The sequence below is a fragment of the Schistocerca nitens genome, chromosome 5 (assembly GCF_023898315.1).
Source record: "Schistocerca nitens isolate TAMUIC-IGC-003100 chromosome 5, iqSchNite1.1, whole genome shotgun sequence".
Classification (NCBI taxonomy): Eukaryota; Metazoa; Arthropoda; class Insecta; order Orthoptera; family Acrididae; genus Schistocerca; species Schistocerca nitens.
The window spans coordinates 736,491,319-736,518,666 of record NC_064618.1 but is presented as its reverse complement, the minus strand read 5'-3'; the positions used below and the strand labels follow the sequence as shown (position 1 = coordinate 736,518,666).

The window sequence follows — 27,348 nt, the reverse complement described above, 5'->3', positions numbered from 1 at the left end:
CAGACCAGCTGTGTGGCTGGATTGAAGAGTTTTTAGCAAACAGAACACAGCATGTTGTTATCAATGGAGAGGCGTCTACAGACGTTAAAGTAACCTCTGGCGTGCCACAGGGGAGTGTTATGGGACCATTGCTTTTCACAATATATATAAATGACCTAGTAGATAGTGTAGGAAGTTCCATGCGGCTTTTCGCGGATGATGCTGTAGTATACAGAGAAGTTGCAGCATTAGAAAATTGTAGCGAAATGCAGGAAGATCTGCAGCGGATAGGCACTTGGTGCAGGGAGTGGCAACTGACCCTTAACATAGACAAATGTAATGTATTGCGAATACATAGATAGAAGGATCCTTTATTGTATGATTATATGATAGCGGAACAAACACTGGTAGCAGTTACTTCTGTAAAATATCTGGGAGTATGCGTGCGGAACGATTTGAAGTGGAATGGTCATATAAAATTAATTGTTGGTAAGGCGGGTACCAGGTTGAGATTCATTTTGAGAGTCCTTAGAAAATGTAGTCTATCAACAAAGGAGGTGGCTTTCAAAACACTCGTTCGACCTATACTTGAGTATTGCTCATCAGTGTGGGATCCGTACCAGGTCGGGTTGACGGAGGAGGTAGAGAAGATCCAAAGACGAGCGGCGCGTTTCGTCACAGGGTTATTTGGTAACCGTGATAGCGTTACGGAGATGTTTAGCAAACTGAAGTGGCAGACTCTGCAAGAGAGGCGCTCTGCATCGCAGTGTAGCTTGCTCGCCAGGTTTCGAGAGGGTGCGTTTCTGGATGAGGTATCGAATATATTGCTTCCCCCTACTTATACCTCCCGAGGAGATCACGAATGTAAAATTAGAGAAATTCGAGCGCGCACGGAGGCTTTCAGACAGTCGTTCTTCGCGCGAACCATACGCGACTGGAACAGAAAAGGGAGGTAATGACAGTGGCACATAAAGTGCCCTCCGCCACACACCGTTGGGTGGCTTGCGGAGTATAAATGTAGATGTAGATGTAGAACATACCCTGACATAACCTGTGATGGCATGCAAGGAGGTGCTGCCAACAGCAGGCAGCCTGACATCTTGCAGTGTTGGGCAGCCAGTGGTGGTGACGATAGCGATTCTGCAAGAACCGCAACAGCAGCAGTGAGTGGTGGCTGTATGGTCCTGGGCTTTAACTGTACACCTCCACATTAGTAGGCTGGCAGCAGCTCAAGTGAGTCCCAGGTGAACCATTGGTTAGAGCACACTACTTTCACAGCATCAGACTTGGTGCAAGCAGCAGGGCTGCATCTAGCAGTGGCAGAGACTGAGGTGGTGATTAGTTATTCTGTGTAGACTCAAAGACCACCAAAGGTCCCCCATCATGACTGGTAGCTGGCAGATACGCCTTTGATTAAAAATGACAAGTATTTAGACAGGCTTGGCCCATCAATGTTTTGCTACAGCGCCAGTTTCTATGATGTAAGCCACAACAAAACTGTGGCTTGGATGTAAAGCAATCAGACCATCAGCGCTGCAGTGGTTCTGCCTTCCCGCAGTGTCGTTGAGATTATAACTCTGGCTTCTAAGCTGGATTGGTGATGTGATGATTGCCTGGCATCATAGTGGTCGTTCTTATTGTATCAACAGGCAGTTCCTGATGAAACAGCTTCCAGTTGGCTTTGGTCTGACCTGCTTCTATGTCCTCTTGCATCACCCATGGCAACTTCGATTTTCCCAACTGTACCCAGTAAAGTTTGCAGCAACCTGAAGACATACTATGTACAAAATCGTTCGTAGCATAATAAATGTGTTACAATACAGCTGTGGTGGTTTTCATTAATCCTTATCATTATAATTAGTTTCTGGTGTAACAATTCTCCAGGCATTAGCCAAACCAAACCCTTCCATCGGATTTCCACAGGATATAACGAGATTCATCACTCCAAATCGCTCATTTCCAGCAGTAAAATGTCCAGTGGCGTCACTCTTTACACCACCTTAAGTGTCACTCTGCACCAGCTACAGAAATGTCTTGCTTATGAAGAGACCATCGTACCGCATACTTTGCAACTCCCCATGCCCAGTTATTGCACTACCAGGACTTCTGGTACACTTTGGAAATCAAAAGTGATTCCTTCTGCTGATTTCATTCGACTTTCACAACCACCCTCCACAATACTCGACGGTCCCTGTTCATCTGTATATGAGGTATGTCTGACTGGTCATCAGTCAGATGTGGTTCTTCCCTAGCATTTTCACTTCACATGCACATCATCAACAGTTGACTTAGCCGCTTTAGGAGGGTTGAAATGACCCTGACGGATTTGTTAAACAGGTGATTTCCAGTGACTTCATCGTTTTCGAATTCACTGAGCTCTCCTGTCCAATGCATTCAACTGTTACAGCTTCTCTACAACACAATAGTCCCTGTATACTTTCATAGTAGTGGGTGTGCCTCTCATGATATTTATTGGTCAGTTGCATGGGAGTGCCCAGCTGTTTTTGATCAATTAGTGTATTCATGACGATTTTATATATACGACTGTGTGCAAGTCATTTACAGAGCACTAAATACACAATGGCTTCAATTTACTAAAAAATGAGGATTTAAGTCTATTTACGTTTTGCATGCTATTAGTGAAACATATATAACAACAAAAAATAAACAACTTTTTCCTCTAAAATACGCACCTACTAGTATTCAACCAAAAATTTGCTATAGGCTTATATCTACTGAAGAGGAAAAGTGATTTCATTTTAGATTTAAAATTTACTTTTCTTCCTTCCGTCATGTTATGTAATGCCTGATACAATTATGGATTAGGAAACATAAGAACCAGTAGCAAAGCTTAATAAAGACCGCGCCATTAGTCATGCAAAAGTCAGTAGTCATCAACTGACAACTACTGGCAGGTATTTAGCCAGAAGCTGGTACCGTTTGAATCACTTAAAATGGTGGAAGTTTGAGACCACTCATATCCTTGAAATACTATGCCATCATTATATGTTTCCTTTTCCATGAAACAGTTACATATTAGAAATTATGCAATTAAGTTTGCAAAACATACCATAATCATAAAACAGAATACTGCAAACCCAATATGTCCATAATCTAGGTCAATAATAACACTGCAATTATACTCACGAACAGCTCGGAAAATTCCCTCATCACGGACGACTCCCATCATTAATGGAATGGTTGTGAAATGATGGGGAGGACGACCCTCAGCATAATCCTCAATGGCATCCCGTAAAATCTCTATAGGATCCTTTGGAAGAAAAACTTCATCCATAGGGATGTTGGGTGGATCGATGACTGGACGATAGAAAGTTAAGGGATCCACAGACCAGAACTAGAGAAAAAGACACAGTAATAAAACCCATTAGCGAGAAACACAATATAAATGTATAATAGGCAACTGAAAGCACATTTTGCGTGGCTGTGAATGTACCATTAACACTTGTGAACAGTGTAATGTAATGGATCGAGATTCACGCATTAAACCATATGAGAAATCCGATTACTAAAGATCACAATAGATTGTAATTTTGCTTGGTAAACACATATTTATGGTCACATCTTTATGCACTAATCACTATAACAACACTGACAGCTATAACTTACCTACAGAAGAAAGTAGGTACTTTAATACACACTGATGGAAAAAAAAGCGCAACACCAAGACAGAATTGTGCGACGTAAACGAAAGTTCGTAGACGTTCTTCTAAATCTGAAAGATGATACCTATTCAAAAATTTCGACCCAGTGGCATGACAGTCACGCTAGTAGCACCACTATGAGGATGCAGATGAAGTTTGCTTTAAATACACGCTGTAACGGTCGTGAGCGGTAGTTATCTTTTGAGACTGGAGTGGTGAGTGACGTTAGTCAAGAATACCTTTAAGGAGACAAAAACGCCATTGTCAGCACCTGACTCAGTTCGTGTACAGAGCTATGAGAAGCTGAATGTTCCTTCTGCGACACTGCAGAAAAAATTGGCAGGGATGTAGCCACTGTACCTGAGTGATGGCAGCGGTTGTCATGAGAATGTACGGTCGCAATAAGATTGGGTTCCAGATGCCCATATGGTACTATAAAGAGAAAAGTTAATCGTGTTCGGCATATGGCTCTGGCGCATCGTGCTACATATGCAGCAGCAATTAGAGCAGCAGTAAATACCACTCTGACACAATGAAATATTATAAATTGATTACTTCAGAGACAGCTCTGAGCCAAGCACTCTGTAGTGCACATTTCACTGACTCCAAAATACTGCCATTTGCAACTTCGGTGGTGTAAAGCGAGAGCTAATTAGAGGGCATGGAGGGGTCTGTTGTGTTTTCTGATGAAAGCTGATTCTGAGTCAGTGCCAGTGATGTGTCGGTTAGAAGGTGGTCACTCAAGGACCTGCAACCAATCTGTCTGCATGCTGGACGCACTGGACATACACCTGGAGTTATGGCCTGGAATATGATTTCGTATGACACCAGGAATACTCTCCTGGTTATTCCACGCATCCTGACTACAAAATGATTCTGATTATTCGACCTGTTGCACTGCCATTCATGAACAGTATACCAGGGGGTATTTTGCAACTGGACAACGCTCGCCCACATACCGCTGTTGTAACCCAAGATGCTCTACATGTCAAAGTATTGGCTTGGGCTTCTCTATCACCAGATCTGTCTCCAGTCGAGCACACACGGGACGTCACTGAATGACAACTCCTGCGTCACTCACAAACAGCATTAACCGTCCCTGTATTGACTGATGAAGTACAACACGCCCTCTATGGGTTCATTAGACATCTTAGAAATTATATATTTGCACCAATCCCTGCCTGAGCTCATCAGAAGTTTCCAACTTGTCAAGTGTCTTCGTGCATCATATAAAGGACTTTGCCTCTCCCAGAAGGTGCAGTCTTGCCATTTGCAACAACTGTTGTCCGACCCGATAGGTTGTCGCGCATATTGTATTAATTTATGCAGTTAATAGAACAAGAAAATACATATACACCATAAAAATTGTAGCTTCTGTGGACTATCAGTACAGCTGATATCAGTCGTCAAAGTTAATATGATAATACTGTAATTGCGAATGATTTATTACACAAATGGATTATTTCAGACAAGTAGTGAATAAAATGACACGAAACACTGTATAACAGAGTTTAATGCTTGACTACACTATCGGAGGTAAGAAATATGCAAGTCAGCAATAACAGCATGATTAATGCATACACAGTTCTCGCAGTGTGCACATCTGCTGGGTGTTCGAAATACACCAGGAAAGTAGCCACATCGAAAAAATGCAGATTTGATCAAATAGGAGAACCGTGCCACCGAGAATTGGAAATACACAAACGACTGAATGCGTAACAAGTGGTCCCTGAGCTATATGTTAATGTGAATGTCAGTAAGTACCATAATTGTGGCTGTGATAAATTTCACAAAATTTTTGTGTGGATGGAAGAAGAATATGTCGGTAGGTTGCAAAATGTCTGTGCACTTTTCTGGAATCAACTTCTTGATGAATTCAATGTCTTCAGGAACTGTAGAATTATATAGTTTGTCATCTCTATTGACTGTCCAGGAGACAACCAAAAGAAGGGGATTTAGATTTTTCTTGTATATCTGGGCACATTACTTGTTCTAGGAAGACTTGCTAGCAAACGCCTTGATGTTCAGTAAATTTATATTCATATTTGCAGGAAAATGGGTGGTGGTCTCTGATAAAAGGACATACAAATGGGGTAGCAGTGTACCATCCATCACACTTCCAGGCATTGTCATACAAAAGCGTGTGATTAACGCTATGGATTCAACTGCACCACAGACATGGTATCTTCCCTTCACTGCGAGAGTCCGTCCAGATTGTAACTCTTCATCAGATCTTGACTGGTCAACATCAATTGCTTAATCTGGTGACAGACTTTTTTTCCTCAAAGAGAGTTCCTGATTTCTCTCACGAATTGAAAGGCGTTTTGTTGAATATAGGTAACCCTTTAACTGGCCGCTTCCTAACTTTGTCGTTTATTTTGCACAGACTACCTTATTCTTATATTTAAATATCTTTACCCACAAGTTGAACCTTTGAATTGCAATTAACCATGAGGGCCAATTTTCTTCTTTATTTTAAGTGCCAAAAGTCTCAATGTGAGGTCATGTATTATTGCGTTTTCCTGTCTCTTTCCTATAAAAACATCGCATAATTCGTAGTTTATCACATCCTGCAGAATTTTTGGGTTTTGATGAATGACATTGTTTTAGCCTATTTTCAAGTTTTGTAAGACAGTCTTGCTCTTTATTTTCTTCTTCTATGCCAACATTACTGTAATTTTCAGGCGCTGTGTCATATCAATTGCTAATCCGGGACGACACTGACTGAGAGGATCAAAATTTCCATCTACTTTCCTTGGTTGTTGTGTCCATAGATTGTATGCATAGCTCAGATATCATTATGGAAACTTAGTTCATTTTCTTGGAGGTGATGGCTGATAATATGAGCTGCTTCCCTGGAAATCTGCCATTGGCGACATTGCTTCATCTGTAACTGCCATGACACTATCATTTTCTTCATCTGATACCTCTTCATCTTTTGACAATATAGTGACCTATGTAATTACCACATCTTCTTCTATCAACATGCTCTTCTCCAGGAGATACATCTTCTGCAATACCAAATTAATCCCCCAACGGCTTCACAATTACTGTCTTGCTGATAGTCCAGGGTAAAACACTCACTGACTCTGTAAACACTTCCAACCACAAAGATAATCTGATCTACTCTAACAGCAAACACAAACACAGCTGACATATTGTGACCACTGTCCTGCTTGCAGTGTGATATATAAATGGAGGACTTTAGTAAAGAGGGGAAACCTATTACTGCCTCACCTACTCCTTCCTCCCCTGTCAATACCGTTGCAACATAGTAGCTAAAATATTAGTGAGTTTTCCTTTCTAGTCAATTACAAAGAAAAAAAGAAGTTTGTTATATTCTCCACATCAACTACCATGACCTTCAATTATCAGCTGATGGCAAGAAATACAAATGATAACACATCCTCAGATGACCTGCTGGAAGTGGCGTAACATGGTTTGCAACAGCAGAATCTATCCCAAGACTCTGCAATTTCAATATTCCTAACTCACCACCTTTCTCTATTAGCATATTATACTCGAATGCTCTCAACTGTGCTACCTCATTGCCGGCCGCTGCGGCCGAGCGGTTCTACGCGCTTCAGTCTGGAACTGCGCAACCGCTACGTTTGCAGGTTCGAATCCTGCCTCGGGCATGGATGTGTGTGATGTCCTTAGGTTAGTTAGGTTTAAGTAGTTCTAAGTTCTACGGGACTGACGACCTCAGATTTTAATTCCCGTAGTGCTCAGAGCCATTTGAACCATTTTTTTGCTACCTCATTAACTAATGACTTCATAGTTTCCTGACCAATGATACACCTTGTATCTGTGGTCCAGGGACAGCATTATCCTTACTCATATCTAGGAATTCCATAGCAACCCAACAATAAAAAGACCAGAACACTCATTAGTAAATAACACTACCACACTTATTTATTATGTCTAATCATGAACCACTTGGACACCCTAAATTTCCTCACCAAAAGGCCAAAACACTGACACTTGAAACTATAAGCCGCAGTCTGGATGTCATGTTGTGTTGTGTGGTACACCCTCATTTCTATACTGGCAGCAATATCAGCTCTCCTGATACCACTCTTCAAGGTCAGTGGTGAAGTGACAGGTCGGTGGGGCTCAGTGACAGACTGGTGGATAAGAGAAGTGTTTCACTATACTTCAGTTACACATCTTGTCATTTCCAACATAGGGCAGACAATGCCCACTTTGGTGTGGCAGACTGGCAATGGGCAGCAGATGGCAGCCCTTTGTCCTGGCAAAATAGTACATGCATCAGCGTCCTGAAATGCTGACGTCAGGCTGGCAGCAACCAAAGGCCTAACAGCAGCAGCACTCTCCTTCCTGAGCTGCTACGGCATTCCACTGTTGAACGATTGTGCCCAGGCAACTCAACCCCAGCTCATGTCCCTCACAGTGATGGGGGAAGATCGTTGTGTATGAGACATGACCTGCTGCCCTCTGACATGAGTCTGGTGGCAACAGGCATGTACGGAAGTAGGAAGTGCTATGGTATGAAGTTCCACAGAATGGACTTAGTGCCGGAGGCGCCTATCCTGACCTTGCCTCAAACCCATGGCTGCAGCTGGCAGTGTCCAGTCGTCTCGTCATCTAGTTTAGACATGGAGTCATGGTGGTGGTGCTTTATGATGAATACATCTGCCTTAAAATTCACAATTATTTATAATGATCTAGGACGCATTTGTTGCACTATCAAATGGTTCTTATCCTGGAGTGGTGACACCATCCTGGCAGATCTGGCTTTTACTTCTGTGTGGTACAGGTTATTTCTGAGCATTGTTAGCCCATCTCACAATCCTTTTGCATACATGTTGCTATAACCTGTAAGATGCCATACTGCACTTACTAGCAAGTCATAGCTAATACCTACACTAGTGTGACATATTCAACTAAAAATCGTATCAGTACTTCATCTGAACAATGCAAAGATGAAATAAAGTCAAACATATTCAAATATTGGGGCACAAGTATTTGACAATGAATATCTTACATGGACAAGAGAATATGATATACCAAAGTTAATATAAAGGAAATTACATTGACTGAATTTATACAAACAAGTAAGAAAGAGTTGAGATTACAAAATGCATGTATTAACCAGTGGCTTAGGGGTAAGGTAGATATATTTTTGTGAATGTCAAACGAATGTGATACTAAGTCTTCAGATACAAACATCACCAAAAACATAACGATTTGGTGGCTTGTAAATAGGGCTTCTCAAACTATGAAGATGTAACAAAACACATCTAGTTTTTTAGCTTCATTAATTTTCCACCTTTAAGAAAAAGAAACTCATACCCTCTCTTCACACACACACACACACACACACACACACAGACACACACACACACACACACACACACACACACACACACACACACACACACACACATATATATATATATATATATATATATATATATATATATATATATATATAAGGTCACCCATGGGACAACACTCATCAATTTATTCCCTAAAAATTGTGGACATTATCATAAGAAATCAAATAAAGGTGGATTAGATACATTACTAAGGAATATTTATTTAATGTATGCAAATGGCTTTCATACTCTCATACTCAAAATACATCAATAAGAAACCGAACTTCCTCCCTTCCTCCCCCCCCTCTCTCCCTCCCTCTCCCTCCCTCTCTCTCTCACTCTGTCTCAGATATTAGTCCAGAAAGTTTCGTTAGTACAAAGGAGACAGAAGTTAAGATGCGGTTTTTTTTGTTTTTGTTTAAATGCTCAGGTGGTCTACATAGCATCTGCCCCGCCCCCCTCAACTGCGTACAATGCGCACAACTTTGACACAACCATCTGAAACTGTCAGGAAAGTCCTTTTTTATGTTGTTCAACTCGCAAATCCCCCGCTACCATGTACTTCGATTTTGGCCAACCATCACAGACGCATTCTGAACTTTGTTTTTTTTGTGGTCCTTTCGTATTGGTATCATTAAGTCTCATCATCCATGAAGATCTTTCCCAGAAAAGTACTAGCGCCCCAAGTCGCAGCAAGCATGAATGTGTAATTGGTTTTTATTCAGGAGTCAAGGTGTGCAGGAAAAATTTTGTTCAGAACATTCTGAAGAATGTCTTGAACACTTGGTCTTGATTTAGTGATATTCAGTTCGTTGCTCCACTGCGACTTGTGAGACAACAACTGTGGTACACTACAGCCTCATGTCCACTACTTAACGCTGCCTGCTCACAACTGACTGGTTGAATGCCCATCTGTTGTATACACTTACTAGTTCAAGCAGTCACCATAGAAACTCCACTGATGTTACTTATATTCCAGGATCAAAATCAATCTCGAAACTTTTTTGATGGACATGGCGCACTGGACTGCAGAGCCACTTTTCATGTAACAACTTGTAAATAGCTTTTAATTTTGGCTTCTGTAAAGTCTCATCTACAACGGATGCTACTTTAGATATCAATAATTAATTTAAGTGCCGAGCTTGAGAACGAAAGTTATCTTGTAGGTATTCCTACACTTTCTCCCGAGGTCTCTTATTGTGTAGCAGTAACATTTCTCTTAAGTAACTGAAGTGATATAGTATTAACTGTTTTCGTAAGTGAAACCGTCCATCCACGGTTAAACTGTTTTTTGAAGATACTGGAGAGACATAAATTGTCAGTTTCCTCCTTTTACTTATAGTTTCACATTAGAAAGAACCTGAACAGGCAGATTATTCAGGTAAAAAATACAAAACATAAATAATGAGAGCATCAAGCTTAGATAAATAATTCATCAACGACACTGGAGGTCTTTTACAGGAAAAACGCTCATAACAGAGCTGTGAATAGGCCTACACGTAGTTCATGGCAAATAGCTTGTGTCTGAATAGAGATTGTATAGTGAAAAAAAGGCTAATGGGAAATGGAGGCGGTGTTTTTATTGCAGTAGACAATAAACCCAAACTCACCAAACTTGTAAGTGCATTTGAGACTGTTTCGACTGGAACTAGTATAGTGTATGGGCATAAATGTATAATTCAGTTCTTCTACAGACCAGCAGACTCAACCCCCAGATATAACCAAAAATCTTAAGACAAACTGTCGGTGTCTTAAGACAGAAACTGCGTAACACACTGTCAGCACTGGAGAAAACTTCATTCTGTGAACAACTGACATGATATCATGCAAAAGAAATAGTAAATGCTTTGTCCAAAAATTATTTGGAATAGGTGGTTCAAAAACCAAATCGTGATAGACATCTAATAGATCCCATGGCAACAAACAGACATGATCAGCCTAGGGACGTTAACATTTAAATTAGTACCAGTGACAATGAGGCAATTGTATCAGTAATGGTTACTAAAATACAAAAGAGAATTAAATCGAGCAGCAAACAAGCAGAGCAAGTAAAACAAGTAGAAAAATTTACAAGTTCAGTAAACTATATAAACAGGCAGCAGTGTCATATCTCAATGAGGCATTTAGCTCTGGGCAGGACCCTGTGGAGCAACTGTGGCTGAATTTTAAAAGAATAGTTTATGAAGCACTGGATAAATATGTGCCTAGTATGATCATTTATGATGGTAGGCGCCTTCCATGGCACACAGTCACTGCAATAAAGCATTTCCAACAGATTACCCTCACCCCATTCCCCATCCCCATTTAACCAGCGTGGAAGTCAATAATCCACAAATATTCGAAACAAAGTAAAAGGATACATATCTCATTAGCCACTTGTTTTACATATTGTCGGAATAATTGGACTCAGGGATGCAAATTCTGTGTTACTATAGCATTTGTGTCACATAGATCTTGACGTTGCCAGTATACAGGGTGGTCCATTGATAGTGACCGGGCCAAATACCTCACAAAATAAGCATCAAACGAAAAAACTACAAAGAACGAAACTCGTCTAGCTTGAAGGGGGAAACCAGAAGGCGCTATGATTGGCCCGCTAGATGGCGCTGCCATAGGTCAAACGGACATCAACTACGTTTTTTAAAAATAGGAACCCCCGTTTTTTATTACATATTCGTGTATTATGTAAAGAAATATGAATGTTGTAGATGGACCATTTTTTTCGCTTTGTGATAGATGGCGCTGTAATAGTCACAAACGTGGTATGACGTAACATTCCGCCAGTGCGAACGGTATTTGCTTCGTGATACATTACCCGTGTTAAAATGGACCCTTTACCAATTGCGGAAAACGTCGATATCGTGTTGATGTATGGCTATTGTGATCAAAATCAGAATGGCCAACGGGCGTGTGCTATGTATGCTGCTCGGTATCCTGGACGACATCATCCAAGTGTCCGGACCGTTCGCCGGATAGTTACGTTATTTAAGGAAACAGGAAGTGTGCAGTCACATGTGAAACCACGTCCTGCAACAAATGATGATGCCCAAGTAGGTGTTTTAGCTGCTGTCGCGGCTAATCCGCACATCAGTAGCAGACAAATTGCGCGAGAATCGGGAATCTCACAGACATCGGTGTTGAGAATGCTACATCAACATCGATTGCACCCGTGCCATATTTCTATGCACCAGGAATTGCATGGCGACGACTTTGAACGTCGTGTACAGTTCTGCCAGTGGGCACAAGAGAAATTACGGGACGATGACAGATTTTTTGCACACGTTCTATTTAGCGACGAAGCGTCATTCACCAACAGCGGTAACGTAAACCGTCATAATATGCACTATTGGGCAACGGAAAATCCGCGATGGCTGCGTCAAGTGGAACATCAGCGACCTTGGCTGGTTAATGAAGGTGCGGCATTTGGGGAGGAAGGATAGCTGGCCCCCATTTTATCAATGGCAATCTAAATGGTGCAATGTATGCTGATTTCCTACATAATGTTCTACCGATGTTACTAAAAGATGTTTCACTGCATGACAGAATGGCGATGTACTTCCAACATGATGGATGTCCGGCACATAGCTCGCGTGCGGTTGAAGCGGTATTGAATAGCATATTTCGTGACAGGTGGATTGGTCGTCGAAGCACCATACCATGGCCCGCAAGTTCACCGGTTCTGAAGTCTCCGGATTTCTTTCTGTGGGGAACGTTGAACGTTATTTGCTATCGTGATCCACCGACAACGCCTGACAAAATGCGCCAGGGCATTGTCAATGTATGTGCGAACATTACGGATGGCGAACTACTCGTTTTTGAGAGGAATGTCGTTACACGTATTGCGAAATGCATTCAAGTTGACGGACATCATTTTGAGCATTTATTGCATTAATATGGTATTTACAGGTAATCACGCTGTAACAGCATGCGTTCTCAGAAATGATAAGTTCACAAAGGTACATGTATCACATTGGAACAACCGAAATAAAATGTTCAAACGTACCTACGTTCTGTATTTTAATTTAAAAAAACCTATCTGTTACCAACTGTTCGTCTAAAATTGTGAGCCATATGTTTGTGACTATTACAGCGCCATCTATCACAAATCGAAAAAAGTGGTCCAATTAAAACATTATTATTTTTTCCGTACTACACGAATATGTAATAAAAATGGGGGTTCCTATTTAAAAAAACGCAGTTGATATCCGTTTGACCTATGGCAGCGCCATCTAGCGGGCCATAGCGCCATATGGTTTCCCCCTTCAAGCTAGACAAGTTTCGTTTTTTGTAGTTTTTTTCGTTTGATGCTTGTTTCGTATGATATTTGGCCCAGTCACGATCAATGGACCACCATGTAGAGCATTGTACAGCAAATTTATTGATTTAGGTTTAGCATATAGTAAAGGTTGTACAAGTGTATTGCCCAGGTCAAAAAACCACAACACGCAGTTGTAGTGTGCCAAGCCACCACGAAATGTGGAAAGAGAGACAGAGAGAGAGAGAGAGAGTGATGAAATGCCGGGAAAATGGTTGAGGTAGTGTAAACATGCGAGATTGAGAGCTGTAAGTGAGGTGCAGTCCATCTGAACTACCTGCTAGGAACAGTTGAGGCTAAGAGGTACACTCAACTTGCGGTGGTGACTCGGTAAAATACAGCCAGTACTCAGTGTAAACCATTTGTGGCTTCTGCCAAGCCGGCAGGTGTGGCCGAGCGGTTCTAGGTGCTTCAGTCTGGAACCGCGCAACCGCTACGTTTGCAGGTTCGAATCCTGCCTCAGGCATGGATGTGTGTGATGTCCTTAGGTTAGTTAGGTTTAAGTAGTTCTCAGTTCTAGGGGACTGATGACCTCAGATGTTAAGTCCCATAGTGCTCAGAGCCATTTGAACCATTTGAAGCTTCTGCTGACCAAACTGTAGAAATGGTGGAAATTTATAAGCTCAGAATTACCATTTTGAATATTGTGGATGCATCAGTAGTTATATAACCTTGACAAGATGCCTATCACTGCTGCACTGTGGAAAATTAGATGTAGTTAAAATAAGACCAATAAATTCATTAAAATTATGAAAATTAGTAGCACTAATTAAATAATGTACAGCTCCCTGAGATACACCTATTGAATGAAACTATTAGTGAGACTATCCAGCTTTGCATAATTATTTTATTTCAGCTATCAGCAACAGGTAATACAAATTGATCAGTATAATGTAATCAGTGCTAATTGCACATTTGATTGACATACAAATGCATCAGCTTAGGATACTTTAATTGTATAGTCATAGTGTAGCTTCTATTTTGTTTAGATGTGTGTATTTTCAGTTGTGTTATAGGCATTTCATGTCAGAACATCATATTGTTCGTAAATAAATCTTAAATAATGTGATATATGAGTTTCTAAGAAACACTAATGTGTAGAATATGCTCCTTAAAACTCATTAACAATGGATGCCATACATTAGTGACAGATGCAGTTCCCTCATCACTGTAGTGGTCAAGAGCTGGGGTTGAGTTGCCTGGGCACAGACTAGGAAGTGTTTGTTATGTCAAAATAGATTAAGTAAAGGACATTGTATCTGATTTCAACAGGTGTCAAACTTGCTGATAGTAGATATTACATTATAACAATTATATCAGATTGTTTCGATTCATGTATCTTGAGCTCGAAATCACCCACCTTCTGGTGTGAAGGAAGTATGGATACTACAATGTCCAATTAGTTAACTATTCGATTTTCATTTTTAATATACAAATAGATACCTAGGTAACAGGAAGGATGATATTTGTTATTATTGTTAACCTTATGTCATTTATAATTTTGATCTTTTATCAGCTTGTTAATGTAACTGAAATTGAAAAGTATTCTTTGGGGTGCCATAAAATTATAACTTTATGCAAAACTACTATTTGGAACATTCTAGAAAACTCATTAGATATTTATGGAATATTTATCTGTAGTATCTTCTCCCTTATTTGATGAAGATTCAGTAAAAATAATGGCATCATAATCAGTTTTATAATTAAGAACACATTAATAAGTTTTGAGGTTGATTGTTTACACAAAATATTTTAATAAATTTTGTATGGAAAATGTAGTTCTATGCAAAATTTTCTCGAAAAAACGTTTTAATACATTTTGTAAACTCAAAGTTTGTATTTAGATTTATAAAAAGCTATAATTTTTGATTATAAGTTTAATTAACTGTGAATACATGTATGAACAGTGGATTGTAAAATGGTGATCGTTGTAGGTAATGTATATGACAGTGGTGGCACCCATCAATTTGGTCTGAGTTCATTTCAGAAAATGTTGGTCTTTGTTAATATGAGAAGGTCTTTGCTATCACGTGTATTTATCTCTTTTAATGAAATGGAATTAATAAATAGCAGTATGTTTGTTGTTTAGTTGTTACGATCCAGTTTCCACAGCTCAGACAAATATCACAGTTATACTTAGCAAGGGAGCATAACGCCTATGAGCCCACTGATTTGTGTATTTTTTTTCTAGTTTTGACCTTGAAAGTGAAGGTTCAAGATCACCTCTAAGATGTGTGTCAAGCTTACTGCCTCTAGGGTAATTTTGTGGGTTAGAAATGGCAGGAAAATCAATGTCACCTCAAACTGACTTGTGTCAAGCTCACTCATCATGAAACATATACACCAATGTGTCTAGTCCAAGACGACTTAGAAAAGGCGAGAAAATCAGTGTCTCCTCAAACTGACATCTCTCAAGATCACCCATCACGAAACATAATTGCCCATGCCTCTAGGTCAATTACATGTCTTAAAAATGGCAGAAAAATCAAGGTCGCCTCAAACTGGCACCTGCCTACGTCTCCCTTCATGATATACATCTCCCCATGCCTCTAGGTCAATTGTACGATTTAAAAAGATGGGAAAGTTGAGGTCACTTCAGACTGGCATGTTTTGAGGTCACCCATCATGGTATGGGGCTGCCCACACCTCTGAACCGATAGTATAGCCTCCAAAAATGAGAGGAAATCCATAAAAATGACAGGAAAACGAAAATAAAGACGAGAAATAAAAAAAAGAAACTGGCTGCTTGTTGGTTTGGTATATGAGCACAGACTGCATAGCTGTCAGATCTCTTATGACGTATGACAAGGTGACATGTGTCGCTTAAAATGGTGAAAAAGAAACAGGTGGGTGGGGCACTGCTCTCCTGGTTGGGTGTTGGTGACAAAAAAAATTTATCCTTCTGTCACATCTATAGTCCCATTGTGTGACTTTGAAAATGGTGGGAAATAGAAAACAGTTGGGTGGGGCATTGTCATACATCAGGTCAGACTGAATTACCTTAATTATCATATACCTCAAAATCCAAGATTACTCTGAATGCAAGACGATCACCATCCCGTGTATACACATACTATGTTTTTTTTGAAAACTTGTAAATGATTACCTTACAAAAGTTAACTGAAGGAGACAATAAATGTACACGTACACAGAAAATAAAATCAGATAAAGACCTCTGTTAATCTTATGCCTTCACTGCTAGTGTCAGATGCATGTTGAAAGGCCACACCGGACTCATGCACACCTGGTCAACTGCAGGATATGTGAAAGAGTCTTGCAGAAGATGAGACATCTTTCCAGAGAGTGACCCCTTCCATACCTCTGCTTTCTGTGTCTTCTTCTCCAGATTGCACATCTGAAATTTGTATCAGACTCCGAATGGCTAGACGATTATGTTTCCTGTGTTTTTCCCTTTTTTCTTTTTCGAAGAAGAAAAATTTCGCTTCTGTCTTCTTTGTTTCTACTACAGCCTTATACTTTTTGAATTGTTTCAAACTTTCCCTTTTGGGGACGATGTTAAGTACTTAACAGATTCAGAACGTGGCTCTCGATGTGGCTTGCTGATTTTTGGAGCTGCCCAGATACTACTTGGAGCCATTGTTTGCATCTTGTATATCAAACTCCTGGTTTATTGCAAAAGCAATGTCTCTAATTGTAAACTTGTTACACAGGAAGAGCCCCGTTTTCTAGGGGTCATTTATAGCATTTTCCATTGTTACTGCTTTCAAGTAGACCACTGCAAATAACATCATAATTTATTTATTTATTTATTGTTCCGTGGGACCACATTAAGGAGAAGTCTCCACGGTCATGGAACGAGTCAATACATGAAATTATAACACGATTGTAGAAATAGATAAAATGAAATATAAGAAACATATTCTGGCGACAGGTCGTTAGTTTAAATAAAGAAAATCAATAATGTAACACTGGAATTTGCTTAATTTTTTAGCTCTTCCAGGAGCTCCTCGACAGAATAGAAGGAGTGAGCCACGAGGAAACTCTTCAGTTTAGACTTAAAAGTGTTTGGGCTACTGCTAAGATTTTTGAGTTCTTGTGGTAGCTTATTGAAAATGGATGCAGCAGAATACTGCACTCCTTTCTGCACAAGACTCAAGGAAGTGCATTCCACATGCAGATTTGATTTCTGCCTAGTATTAACTGAGTGAAAGCTGCTAACTCTTGGGAATAGGCTAATATTGCTAACAACAAACGACATTAAAGAAAATACATACTGTGAGGGCAATGTCAAAATTCCCAGACTATTGAATAGGGGTCGACAAGAGGTTTTCGAACTTACACCACACATAGCTCGAACAGCCCGTTTTTGAACCAGAAATACCCTTTTTGAATCAGTAGAATTACCCCAAAAAATAATACCATATGACATAAGCGTATGAAAATATGCGAAGTAGACTACTTTTCGTGTTGAAATGTCACTTATTTCAGATACTGTTCTAATGGTAAATAAAGCGGCATTTAGTTTTTGAACAAGATCCTGAACATGGGCTTTCCACAACAGCTTACTATCTATCCGTACGCCTAGGAACTTGAACTGTTCCGTCTCGCTTATAACATGCCCATTCTGTCTGATTAAAATATTAGTTCTTGTTGAATTGTGAGTTAGAAACTGTAAAAACTGAGTCTTACTGTGATTTAGCATCAAATTATTTTCCACAAGCCACGAACTTATTTCATGAACTACATTATTTGATAATGTTTCAATATTACACACAAGATCCTTCACTACCAAGCTGGTGTCATCAGCAAACAGGAATATTTTTGAATCACCGGTAATACTAGAAGGCATATCATTTATATAAATAAGAAACAGCAGTGGCCCCAGCACCGACCCTTGGGGAACGCCCCATTTAACAGTGCCCCATTGGGACTGAACATCATTACCACTCTCAATATTGCGGAGGATTACCTTCTGCTTTCTGTTCTTAAAGTAGGAGGCGAACCAATTGTAAGCTACTCCCCTTACTCCATAATGTTCCAACTTCTGCAGTAATATTTTGTGGTCAACACAGTCAAAAGCCTTCGTTAAATCAAAGAAAACACCTAACGTTCGCAACTTTTTATTTAATCCGTCCAAAACCTCACAGAGAAAAGAGACTATAGCATTTTCAGTTGTTAAGCCATTTCTAAAACCAAACTGTACATTTGACAGCAAATTATGTGAATTTAAATGCTGCAGTAACCTTGTATATACAACCCTCTCGATAACTTTAGCAAACATCGATGGCATAGAAATGGGTCTATAATTGTCAACATTATCCCTGTCTCCCTTTTTATAAAGTGGCTTCACTACCGAATACTTTAATCGGTCAGGAAACCGACCACTCCTAAGGGAAAAGTTACAGATATGGCTAAGTACTGGGCTAACATACATGGAACAATACTTCAGTATTCTGCTAGATACCCCGTCATATCCATGAGAGTTCTTGGTCTTTAGTGATTTAATTACTAACTCAATCTCCCTCTTGTCAGTATCATGGAGGAGCACTTCAGGTAACAGTCTCGGAACACTTTTTTCTAAGAGCGCTATAGGATTCCCTGTTGGGACTAGGTTTCTATTTAGTTCACCTGCTATATTCAGAAAGTGATTATTAAATACTGTACATATATGCGACTTATCAGTAACATGGACATCCCCACTACGCACTGATTCTATATTCTCGACCTGTCTCTGCAGACCAGCCACTTCCTTTACGACTGACCATATGGTTTTAATTTTATCCTGAGACTTAGCTATTCTGTCTGCATACCACATACTTTTTGCTTTCCTAATAACTTTTTTAAGCACCTTACAATACTGTTTGTAATGGGCTGCTGCATTTAGATTTTGACTGTTTCTAACGTTTTGATATAATTGCCACTTTGTTCTACAAGATATTCTTATCCCTTTAGTCAGCCACCCAGGCTGCCTGTTTGTGCTAGTACCCTGTTTTGAACGTTCTAACGGAAAGCAACTTTCAAAGAGCACGAGAAAAGTCTTGAGGAAAGCATTATATTTATCGTCTACTGTATCAGCACTATAAACATCTTGCCACTCTTGTTCCTTGATAAGGCTTACAAAAGTCTGTACAGCAACTGGATCAGCTTTCCTAAAAAGTTGGTAACTACACTCCTGGAAATGGAAAAAAGAACACATTGACACCGGTGTGTCAGACCCACCATACTTGCTCCGGACACTGCGAGAGGGCTGTACAAGCAATGATCACACGCACGGCACAGCGGACACACCAGGCACCGCGTTGTTGGCCGTCGAATGGCGCTAGCTGCGCAGCATTTGTGCACCGCCGCCGTCAGTGTCAGTCAGTTTGCCGTGGCATACGGAGCTCCATCGCAGTCTTTAACACTGGTAGCATGCCGCGACAGCGTGGACGTGAACCGTATGTGCAGTTGACGGACTGTGAGCGAGGGCGTATAGTGGGCATGCGGGAGGCCGGGTGGACGTACCGCCGAATTGCTCAACACGTGGGGCGTGAGGTCTCCACAGTACATCGATGTTGTCGCCAGTGGTCGGCGGAAGGTGCACGTGCCCGTCGACCTGGGACCGGACCGCAGCGACGCACGGATGCACGCCAAGACCGTAGGATCCTACACAGTGCCGTAGGGGACCGCACCGCCACTTCCCAGCAAATTAGGGACACTGTTGCTCCTGGGGTATCGGCGAGGACCATTCGCAACCGTCTCCATGAAGCTGGGCTACGGTACCGCACACCGTTAGGCCGTCTTCCGCTCACGCCCCAACATCGTGCAGCCCGCCTCCAGTGGTGTCGCGACAGGCGTGAATGGAGGGACGAATGGAGACGTGTCGTCTTCAGCGATGAGAGTCGCTTCTGCCTTGGTGCCAATGATGGTCGTATGCGTGTTTGGCGCCGTGCAGGTGAGCGCCACAATCAGGACTGCATACGACCGAGGCACACAGGGCCAACACCCGGCATCATGGTGTGGGGAGCGATCTCCTACACTGGCCGTACACCACTGGTGATCGTCGAGGGGATACTGAATAGTGCACGGTACATCCAAACCGTCATCGAACCCATCGTTCTACCATTCCAAGACCGGCAAGGGAACTTGCTGTTCCAACAGGACAATGCACGTCCGCATGTATCCCGTGCCACCCAACGTGCTCTAGAAGGTGTAAGTCAACTACCCTGGCCAGCAAGATCTCCGGATCTGTCCCCCATTGAGCATGTTTGGGACTGGATGAAGCGTCGTCTCACGCGGTCTGCACGTCCAGCACGAACGCTGGTCCAACTGAGGCGCCAGGTGGAAATGGCATGGCAAGCCGTTCCACAGGACTACATCCAGCATCTCTACGATCGTCTCCATGGGAGAATAGCAGCCTGCATTGCTGCGAAAGGTGGATATACACTGTACTAGTGCCGACATTGTGCATGCTCTGTTGCCTGTGTCTATGTGCCTGTGGTTCTGTCAGTGTGATCATGTGATGTATCTGACCCCAGGAATGTGTCAATAAAGTTTCCCCTTCCTGGGACAATGAATTCACGGTGTTCTTATTTCAATTTCCAGGAGTGTATATTTAACATGTGTTGCAGCACAAAAATCTTTTAGACTTAAAATTTGTGCATCATGATCTGAAAGGCCATTCACCTTTTTGCTAACAGAATGCCCTTCTAGTAATGACGAATGAACAAAAATATTGTCTATGGTTGTTCTACTGTTCCCTTGCACTCTCGTTGGAAAGAATACGGTTTGCATAAGATTATATGAATTAAGGAGGTCTACCAGCATCCTTTTCCTTGCACAATCACTTATACAATTAATATTGAAGTCACCACATATAACTAACTTTTTGTATTTCCTATAAATTGAACCAAGAACCTCCTCTAGCTTTAGCAAAAATGTTGTGAAATCGGAGTCTGGGGATCTATAAATAACAACAGTAAGAAGTTTAGCTCCACTAAATTTAACCACACCTGCACAACATTCAAACACCTTTTCAGTGCAGTACTTTGAAACATCAATTGACTCAAATGGGATACCGTTTTTCACATACATGGCTACTCCCCCACACCGCAAAGAGCTCCTAGAAAAGCTGCCAGCCAACCTGTATCCTGGTAAAGGAAGCCTCTGAATTATCTCCTTATTTAAGAAGTGTTCAGATATACCAATAATTTCAGAGTCAACATCTATAAGCAGTTCACTAACTTTATCTCTAATACCTTGTATATTTTGATGAAATATACTAATTCCCTCATTAATCGGATACCCAAGCTTCGTAGAAAGTGGTTTCTTTGTTAGAGAGACTTCCCTTAAGCAGGAATACCTATCAGCTGACTTCAATCTAAAAAAGGTACAGCTCTAACACCCACAACTACCGGAATTTTCCCATGAGTGATCCCACCACCCCCACCTATGCTGTCACCTATAAGTTTTGCCAACCTTCCCTTCCCATACCTGTTGAGGTGCAGGCCATGCCTAGTGAAACCCGTCCTGCTGATAGACTCCACCGACACCACTGAAATGTGACTCATGCCTTCTGTCATCAGCGCACCCATAAGTCTCATGTTATTACGCCTGACGGCTGTATTAAGATGAGGCCGATCGTGACGCTGAAACATTCCACGAAATGCACATTCGTGTTGCCAGTCTGAGTGGCTATCTTTTCCAGGTCACCATGTATGTCATACTCCCCATCCCTATCAATACTATTACCAGCCCCACCCACAATCACTACTTGATCCTCTTTAGTAAAATCCCTACATAACCCCCCTATGTTAAAAGTCACCTGAGCCAATCCTGCATTAGGCTTCACAATGCTGGTGACCTGGTACTCACTCCCCAAAACTTCCTGCAACTGCTGGCCTACACCTCTTCCATGAGAACTACCTAGCAGCAGAACCTTCTTCTTTCTCTTAGACTTTGCAACTGTCCTAGCCACCGTAACTGCTGAGGTCTGCTGCATACTTCCTACATCTACAGCTACTAGAGATTCCTCTCCACTAGACTCTGACAGTTGGTCATATCTATTACAAACACCAATAGTAAAACTATCTGAAAATCTCCTTCTCCTAGCAGATCTCTTGCCAACAGCCAGCTCCCATTCCCCAACCCCCTTCTCCCTCCTCATCCTATCTAGCTCCTCCTGTGCGTTTTTCAACTGTACCTGAAGGGCACAGATCTTACGCTCCTGCTCCTCTATTAACTTACTCTTGCTACATAACCTGCAGTTCCAGGAGAGGATCTCACCAGAATGCCCACTGGCTTCCCCACTGCATTCCCCCCAGTGAAAATACTTCGAACAAGTCTCACACCGCAATCCACTACTCACGAACCTACGGCAAAGCCCACACTTCTCACTCATGGTAAAATTTTACAGTTATTGAAACAAGAAAACAACTTTATCTAAGTTCCGCTACTACAACAAGAAGATGTTAAAAACTGACTACAATAATCACAAACTTGCTCTATACTACAGTAACTACTATTATTGACAGTATTAATCAACAACAAAATGAGAATATAACAAAATACTAACACAGAAAGAAAATCAAACGTCTAATGACAGTAACGAAACTGAAAGCAGTTCGCAAAAATTTCTTCTGAAGTTATTTCACCAGAAAACACCACGAACACCGGTTGAAGACTACTAAAGTTCCTAAATAAACTACTATACACAAACAATTAATTAGTACTTAGCTTTCGATGCGCCGCTACAGCTGCAACTGGTCAGCGCGGAATGTAAACACGGGTAAGAGGTTAAGTTGTTCGATACGAAACACTCACAAATATCAGGTCACAACACAAGAAATGCAGAGGTGAATGAAGAAACCACTAATAAGTCACTTATATAATAAATATTATCACAAAAACCGTTAAAATATATATCTGAAACCTAAAAATAGATGAAAACTTAGAGAGCGATCTCACACGCAGTCACGCGCTTATGACGTCACACCAATGAGGTTACTAATTGACCTGTGTTATTTGCTTACCAGGTTTCTATTTCTTGAGGATAATACATTTTAAATCGTCCCCTAAATTCAAATGGCTCTGAGCACTATGTGACTTAACTTCTGAGGTCATCAGTCTCCTAGAACTTAGAACTACTGAAACCTAACTAACCTAAGGACATCACACACATCCGTGCCCAAGGCAGGATTCGAACCTGCGAGGGTAGCGGCCGCGCGGTTCCAGACTGTAGCGCCTAGAACCGCTCGGCCACTACTAAATTCCAAACAAGAGGCTATATCTTATGTGTGGAATGGGGCAGTAAACAGAGAATGCGGACACGATTTTCTCTTGCTCAGTCTATCACATAACAGTGACATGGTGCCAGTCACATATTAGCTCAATAGAATGATCACTATGGCTTCACAAATTTCACCAAATTGTCAAACCACCTGGTAAAGTACGGCAAGCTGAAATTATCCTTATGTGAGATACTGTCGCGTAGTAGGATACCTATGGTATTACATATCAGGAATGTGATGGAAACCTAGCTTCATTGTTTCACTGCTCAGTCTGAAGGACAATTCATTATGGGGAACGAACGAATACTCCGTGAAGAATACAATCATATTAGTATTGTTGCAACCACTACTGAACTTCTGGGTTGAAACCCCTACAAGCACAAACACTAAAAACACTTGAAATTCAACACTTTTAAAAGCAAGGCTTCTCCACTGTGTTCAGCCGCGTAATTGTCTAATTGTCACTGTTCTACGCTCAGGCGTTGTGAGAACTAAATTCTGATACTTTCCAACAGAACTGAACACAAGCTTCAGACAGACTCTAGCTTCTCACATTAGCGAACTCTCCCATAATAGGGACCTTACCTCTGTATTCAAAATCATTTTTATTAATGGAAGTATCTTCTCGTTAAATTGAAAACAACGTCAAATGAAACATAAATAGTCATATTCTCAAAGTAAATTTTAATTGCAATAAGGCAAAGTGTAATGCATTTCGTCATATAGCATCTGTAGTTTCATACACGCAGATCTGCGGACTACCGAAGTTCTGAGTTCTATTTCGATTTTAACCAGCAGCGAAGATGAACATAGCTACTAACAAAAGTAAAGGACATTAGTCTATCATACGCTCTGGTCCTCAATCTTAACAAGTCCAAACTCATTATAACTCGTGGAGGACCACAGATTCACCTCACAGGTCGACTGAAGGAACTAGAAGGTGTACATTCTTTCATCATCATCAAGCATTTGTGAGATGGGAAGCTGTAAAGCCCTTAAGGCCAGAGACAAGCAACGTATTGAGGCATTTGACCTTTGGTGCTGGTGCAGAATGCTGAGCATAAAATGTACCGAAAGAAGAACAAATGTTTCCATTATTGAGCAGCTCAGTATCTTCAGGCGCCTTTCTTCTCGTGTCAGCCAAAACGTCCTACAGTTCTTTGGCCTTTTGCGAGAAGAGATGGAGAAAACCTAAAGAAAATAATCATGGACTGTAAGATCGAAGGCAGGAGACCGAGAGGAAGAACAACAGCCAGATGAATAGATCAAATCCTGATCATCTCTGGTCTATCTCTTCAGCAGGCTCTCAGAGAAGCTGGTAACGGTCCAGTATGGAGACGCTCCATTCATGCAGTCGCGACGCCTAGTAATGAGCACAACTTGTGATGATGGTAATTTACCTTGAAAATTAGAGAGAAACGAACTATTATTTTTGTTGCAATACAATTTTTAAGCAAGTCCTGTCGATTGGAAAATCACGCAATATCGTACCTGCTTACCTCTGTCGAATCATTATACATGTCATGCCGGTTTTTAATAAATATTGTCTGACAGAAGTTAAAAGTCTTATTCAGATCCATTATGTAGACTAGTTGAACTTGTTATTCCCATTTATGAGCTCATCGTTAAACATTTATTCTTTCTTGCTCAGTTTCATCTTAATGGTTTTTTTTCTGATGCATCTGCTTTACCGCTCTGTCTACTACTTCTATGAATAGCTTTATGCGTAGAGACAAAAATTTCACTTCGACAATATAGTTTGGATCTTATTGATTTCGAAACTGAGTGTGACAGCGAATTTTAGTGTCCCCGAAGAAAAGAGAAAAAGGATTGCTGTTGAACTTAAAGTTTACATTTGAGTTCGTAATTCGAGCAAAAATATATCATTACCAGTTTCATTTGTGCCAAAGAATTGAATAATCATGCGATTAGTTTCAAGGATTTTCTGTAAGTTTGATTGATCTAAAATAACTTACTCTTCAAAATAACAATATTCTCTCGTTCCTATAAAACTAATTCCCTTTAAAAAACTTGGGTCAATTTTGTTTAAATTTTTTTGTATTTATGATACAATTTTTTTAACTCGTACTACAATAGTTCTGTTAAAGACTACACATAACATGCACCATTGTTGAACTCATCAAAACGAGAGAAGCTGCCACAGAAAAGCTGTTGGTACGAACCACAACACGGACATAATAAACTTTGGTGAGACGGCAGAAGCGAACTCTGAAGCAATGAGTGATGACCAAACACTTTGACTGTGAGCTCCTTGCTCACTGGCTCAAACACCTCCTCCACACAGCATCTAGCGCCTGTGGTCGAGTCACTACATATTTTGCGATCGCTGCATATTCTTTCATGTGTAATGTTTAAATGGTATTAATTACCAGTGTTGTGTACAGTATATCTCTCTGGTATGATAAGATTATCCCGCTACAACCCAACACGGGCATTAATGGAGTGAAAGTGGTGCTACAACTTGTGACATGGTTATAGGCCTACTCACTGAGAATGGTCGATGCGAGACTTAGTCGTTTTCTGTGCAAATTGTTTTGTTTTGTCAACTGTACACATGTGTCTGTAGAAATTATTCTACTTGGATAACACTTCCACAAAAATGACATGGTGTTAAGTTTCCTCTTAGGAGATCTGATAGTGACGCCATTTTTGTTTTTAACACGTTAACAGTGCAGGGGACAAGTCTCTTACAGTGAAATGTAGATGCTACACATTATCTCTTTAAATAACTTAGCGTTCTAATGGTTAAACATTAAATTTGTGGGATGTCAGTATATCTGTTTAAATAACGCACTGTAGTACTGTTTGCTAAACATTTACAGCACCGAATTTACGTATGTCGTTCTATGACAAGGTAGAGGGGGAAAATCGGTAAAAGTGTAAATAGTGATGGTAACTGCTCAAGCATTGGACTGATTGCAGATAATTCATTAGTCAAAATACTCTGCTGAAAATTGCAGAAACAAAATAACAAACATTAAAGTGTCCGACATCATTTTATGGTTATAAATTGTATTAATCAAGAAAGTTCAGCTCAACCTGTCATAGGACAATACCCAATCAACCTGTTTCGTTTTTGCTGTAATGTTTACATTTTATTATAATGTTTGCACTGAATAAATTTGACTGTCTCGATCCCCGAAACCAAGGGGACAATGCCCCACCAACCACATTTTGTTTTTAATGTTGACTTTGCAACACCACATGTAATAGCTCCTGAAGCAGTTCGTGTTCAGTGACAAAGGGCATCCGTGCACCGGGGATGGGAAAGGCGAGGCGCAGATATTTCCAATGTGACAGGAAGCGCTTAGCGGCTACTGCATGACTGTACCATAAGCCAGTCTGGAGATTTGGGGCAGGTAGTCCGGAGTGTTGCCTGCCCGAGTCTCTGTGCCCGCTGGAAGAGGTCTCGTGCCAGAATGGATGAACACCTTGCCTCTTGTGCTTTGGAAGACTGACTGAATGGACTTTGTTGGATAATCTACATTTACAGCTCATCCGTTTATCAGTATGAGTTGCGAAGCGTAACTTAACGCATATTCATTATTTCATGAAGCGTATTCATCTTTACGAATTGTCAGTGTTATCGACAGTCCTCAGATGCTAATGTACTCCTCCTTCTACAGCACAAACATCTCGTCCATTGAACACAATAAACAACTACGTCCGTCCTCCCAGTCCAGCAGTTAGACAACCATCTTGGACTATGTCATAGGAGTGGAGATGGGGAGGGACGCCAGCGCGGTTCTGTTGGCAGTACTGAGAACTAGGTCTAGTTTACATTGGTAAGAGACATAGTT

General features: G+C 40.9%; 1 protein-coding gene across 3 annotated transcripts in view; it reads right to left on the bottom strand.

Moving 5' to 3' along the window:
- The window catches only part of LOC126260823 (juvenile hormone esterase-like), a 553,778-nt gene that overhangs the window by 221,558 nt on the left and 304,872 nt on the right, over nucleotides 1-27,348 (bottom strand). For all 3 annotated transcript variants that reach the window (XM_049958207.1, XM_049958210.1, XM_049958208.1), the window contains one exon: nucleotides 3,127-3,334. In XM_049958207.1, the coding sequence (XP_049814164.1) occupies nucleotides 3,127-3,334 (208 nt within the window). The remainder of the gene's footprint in view (nucleotides 1-3,126; nucleotides 3,335-27,348) is intronic.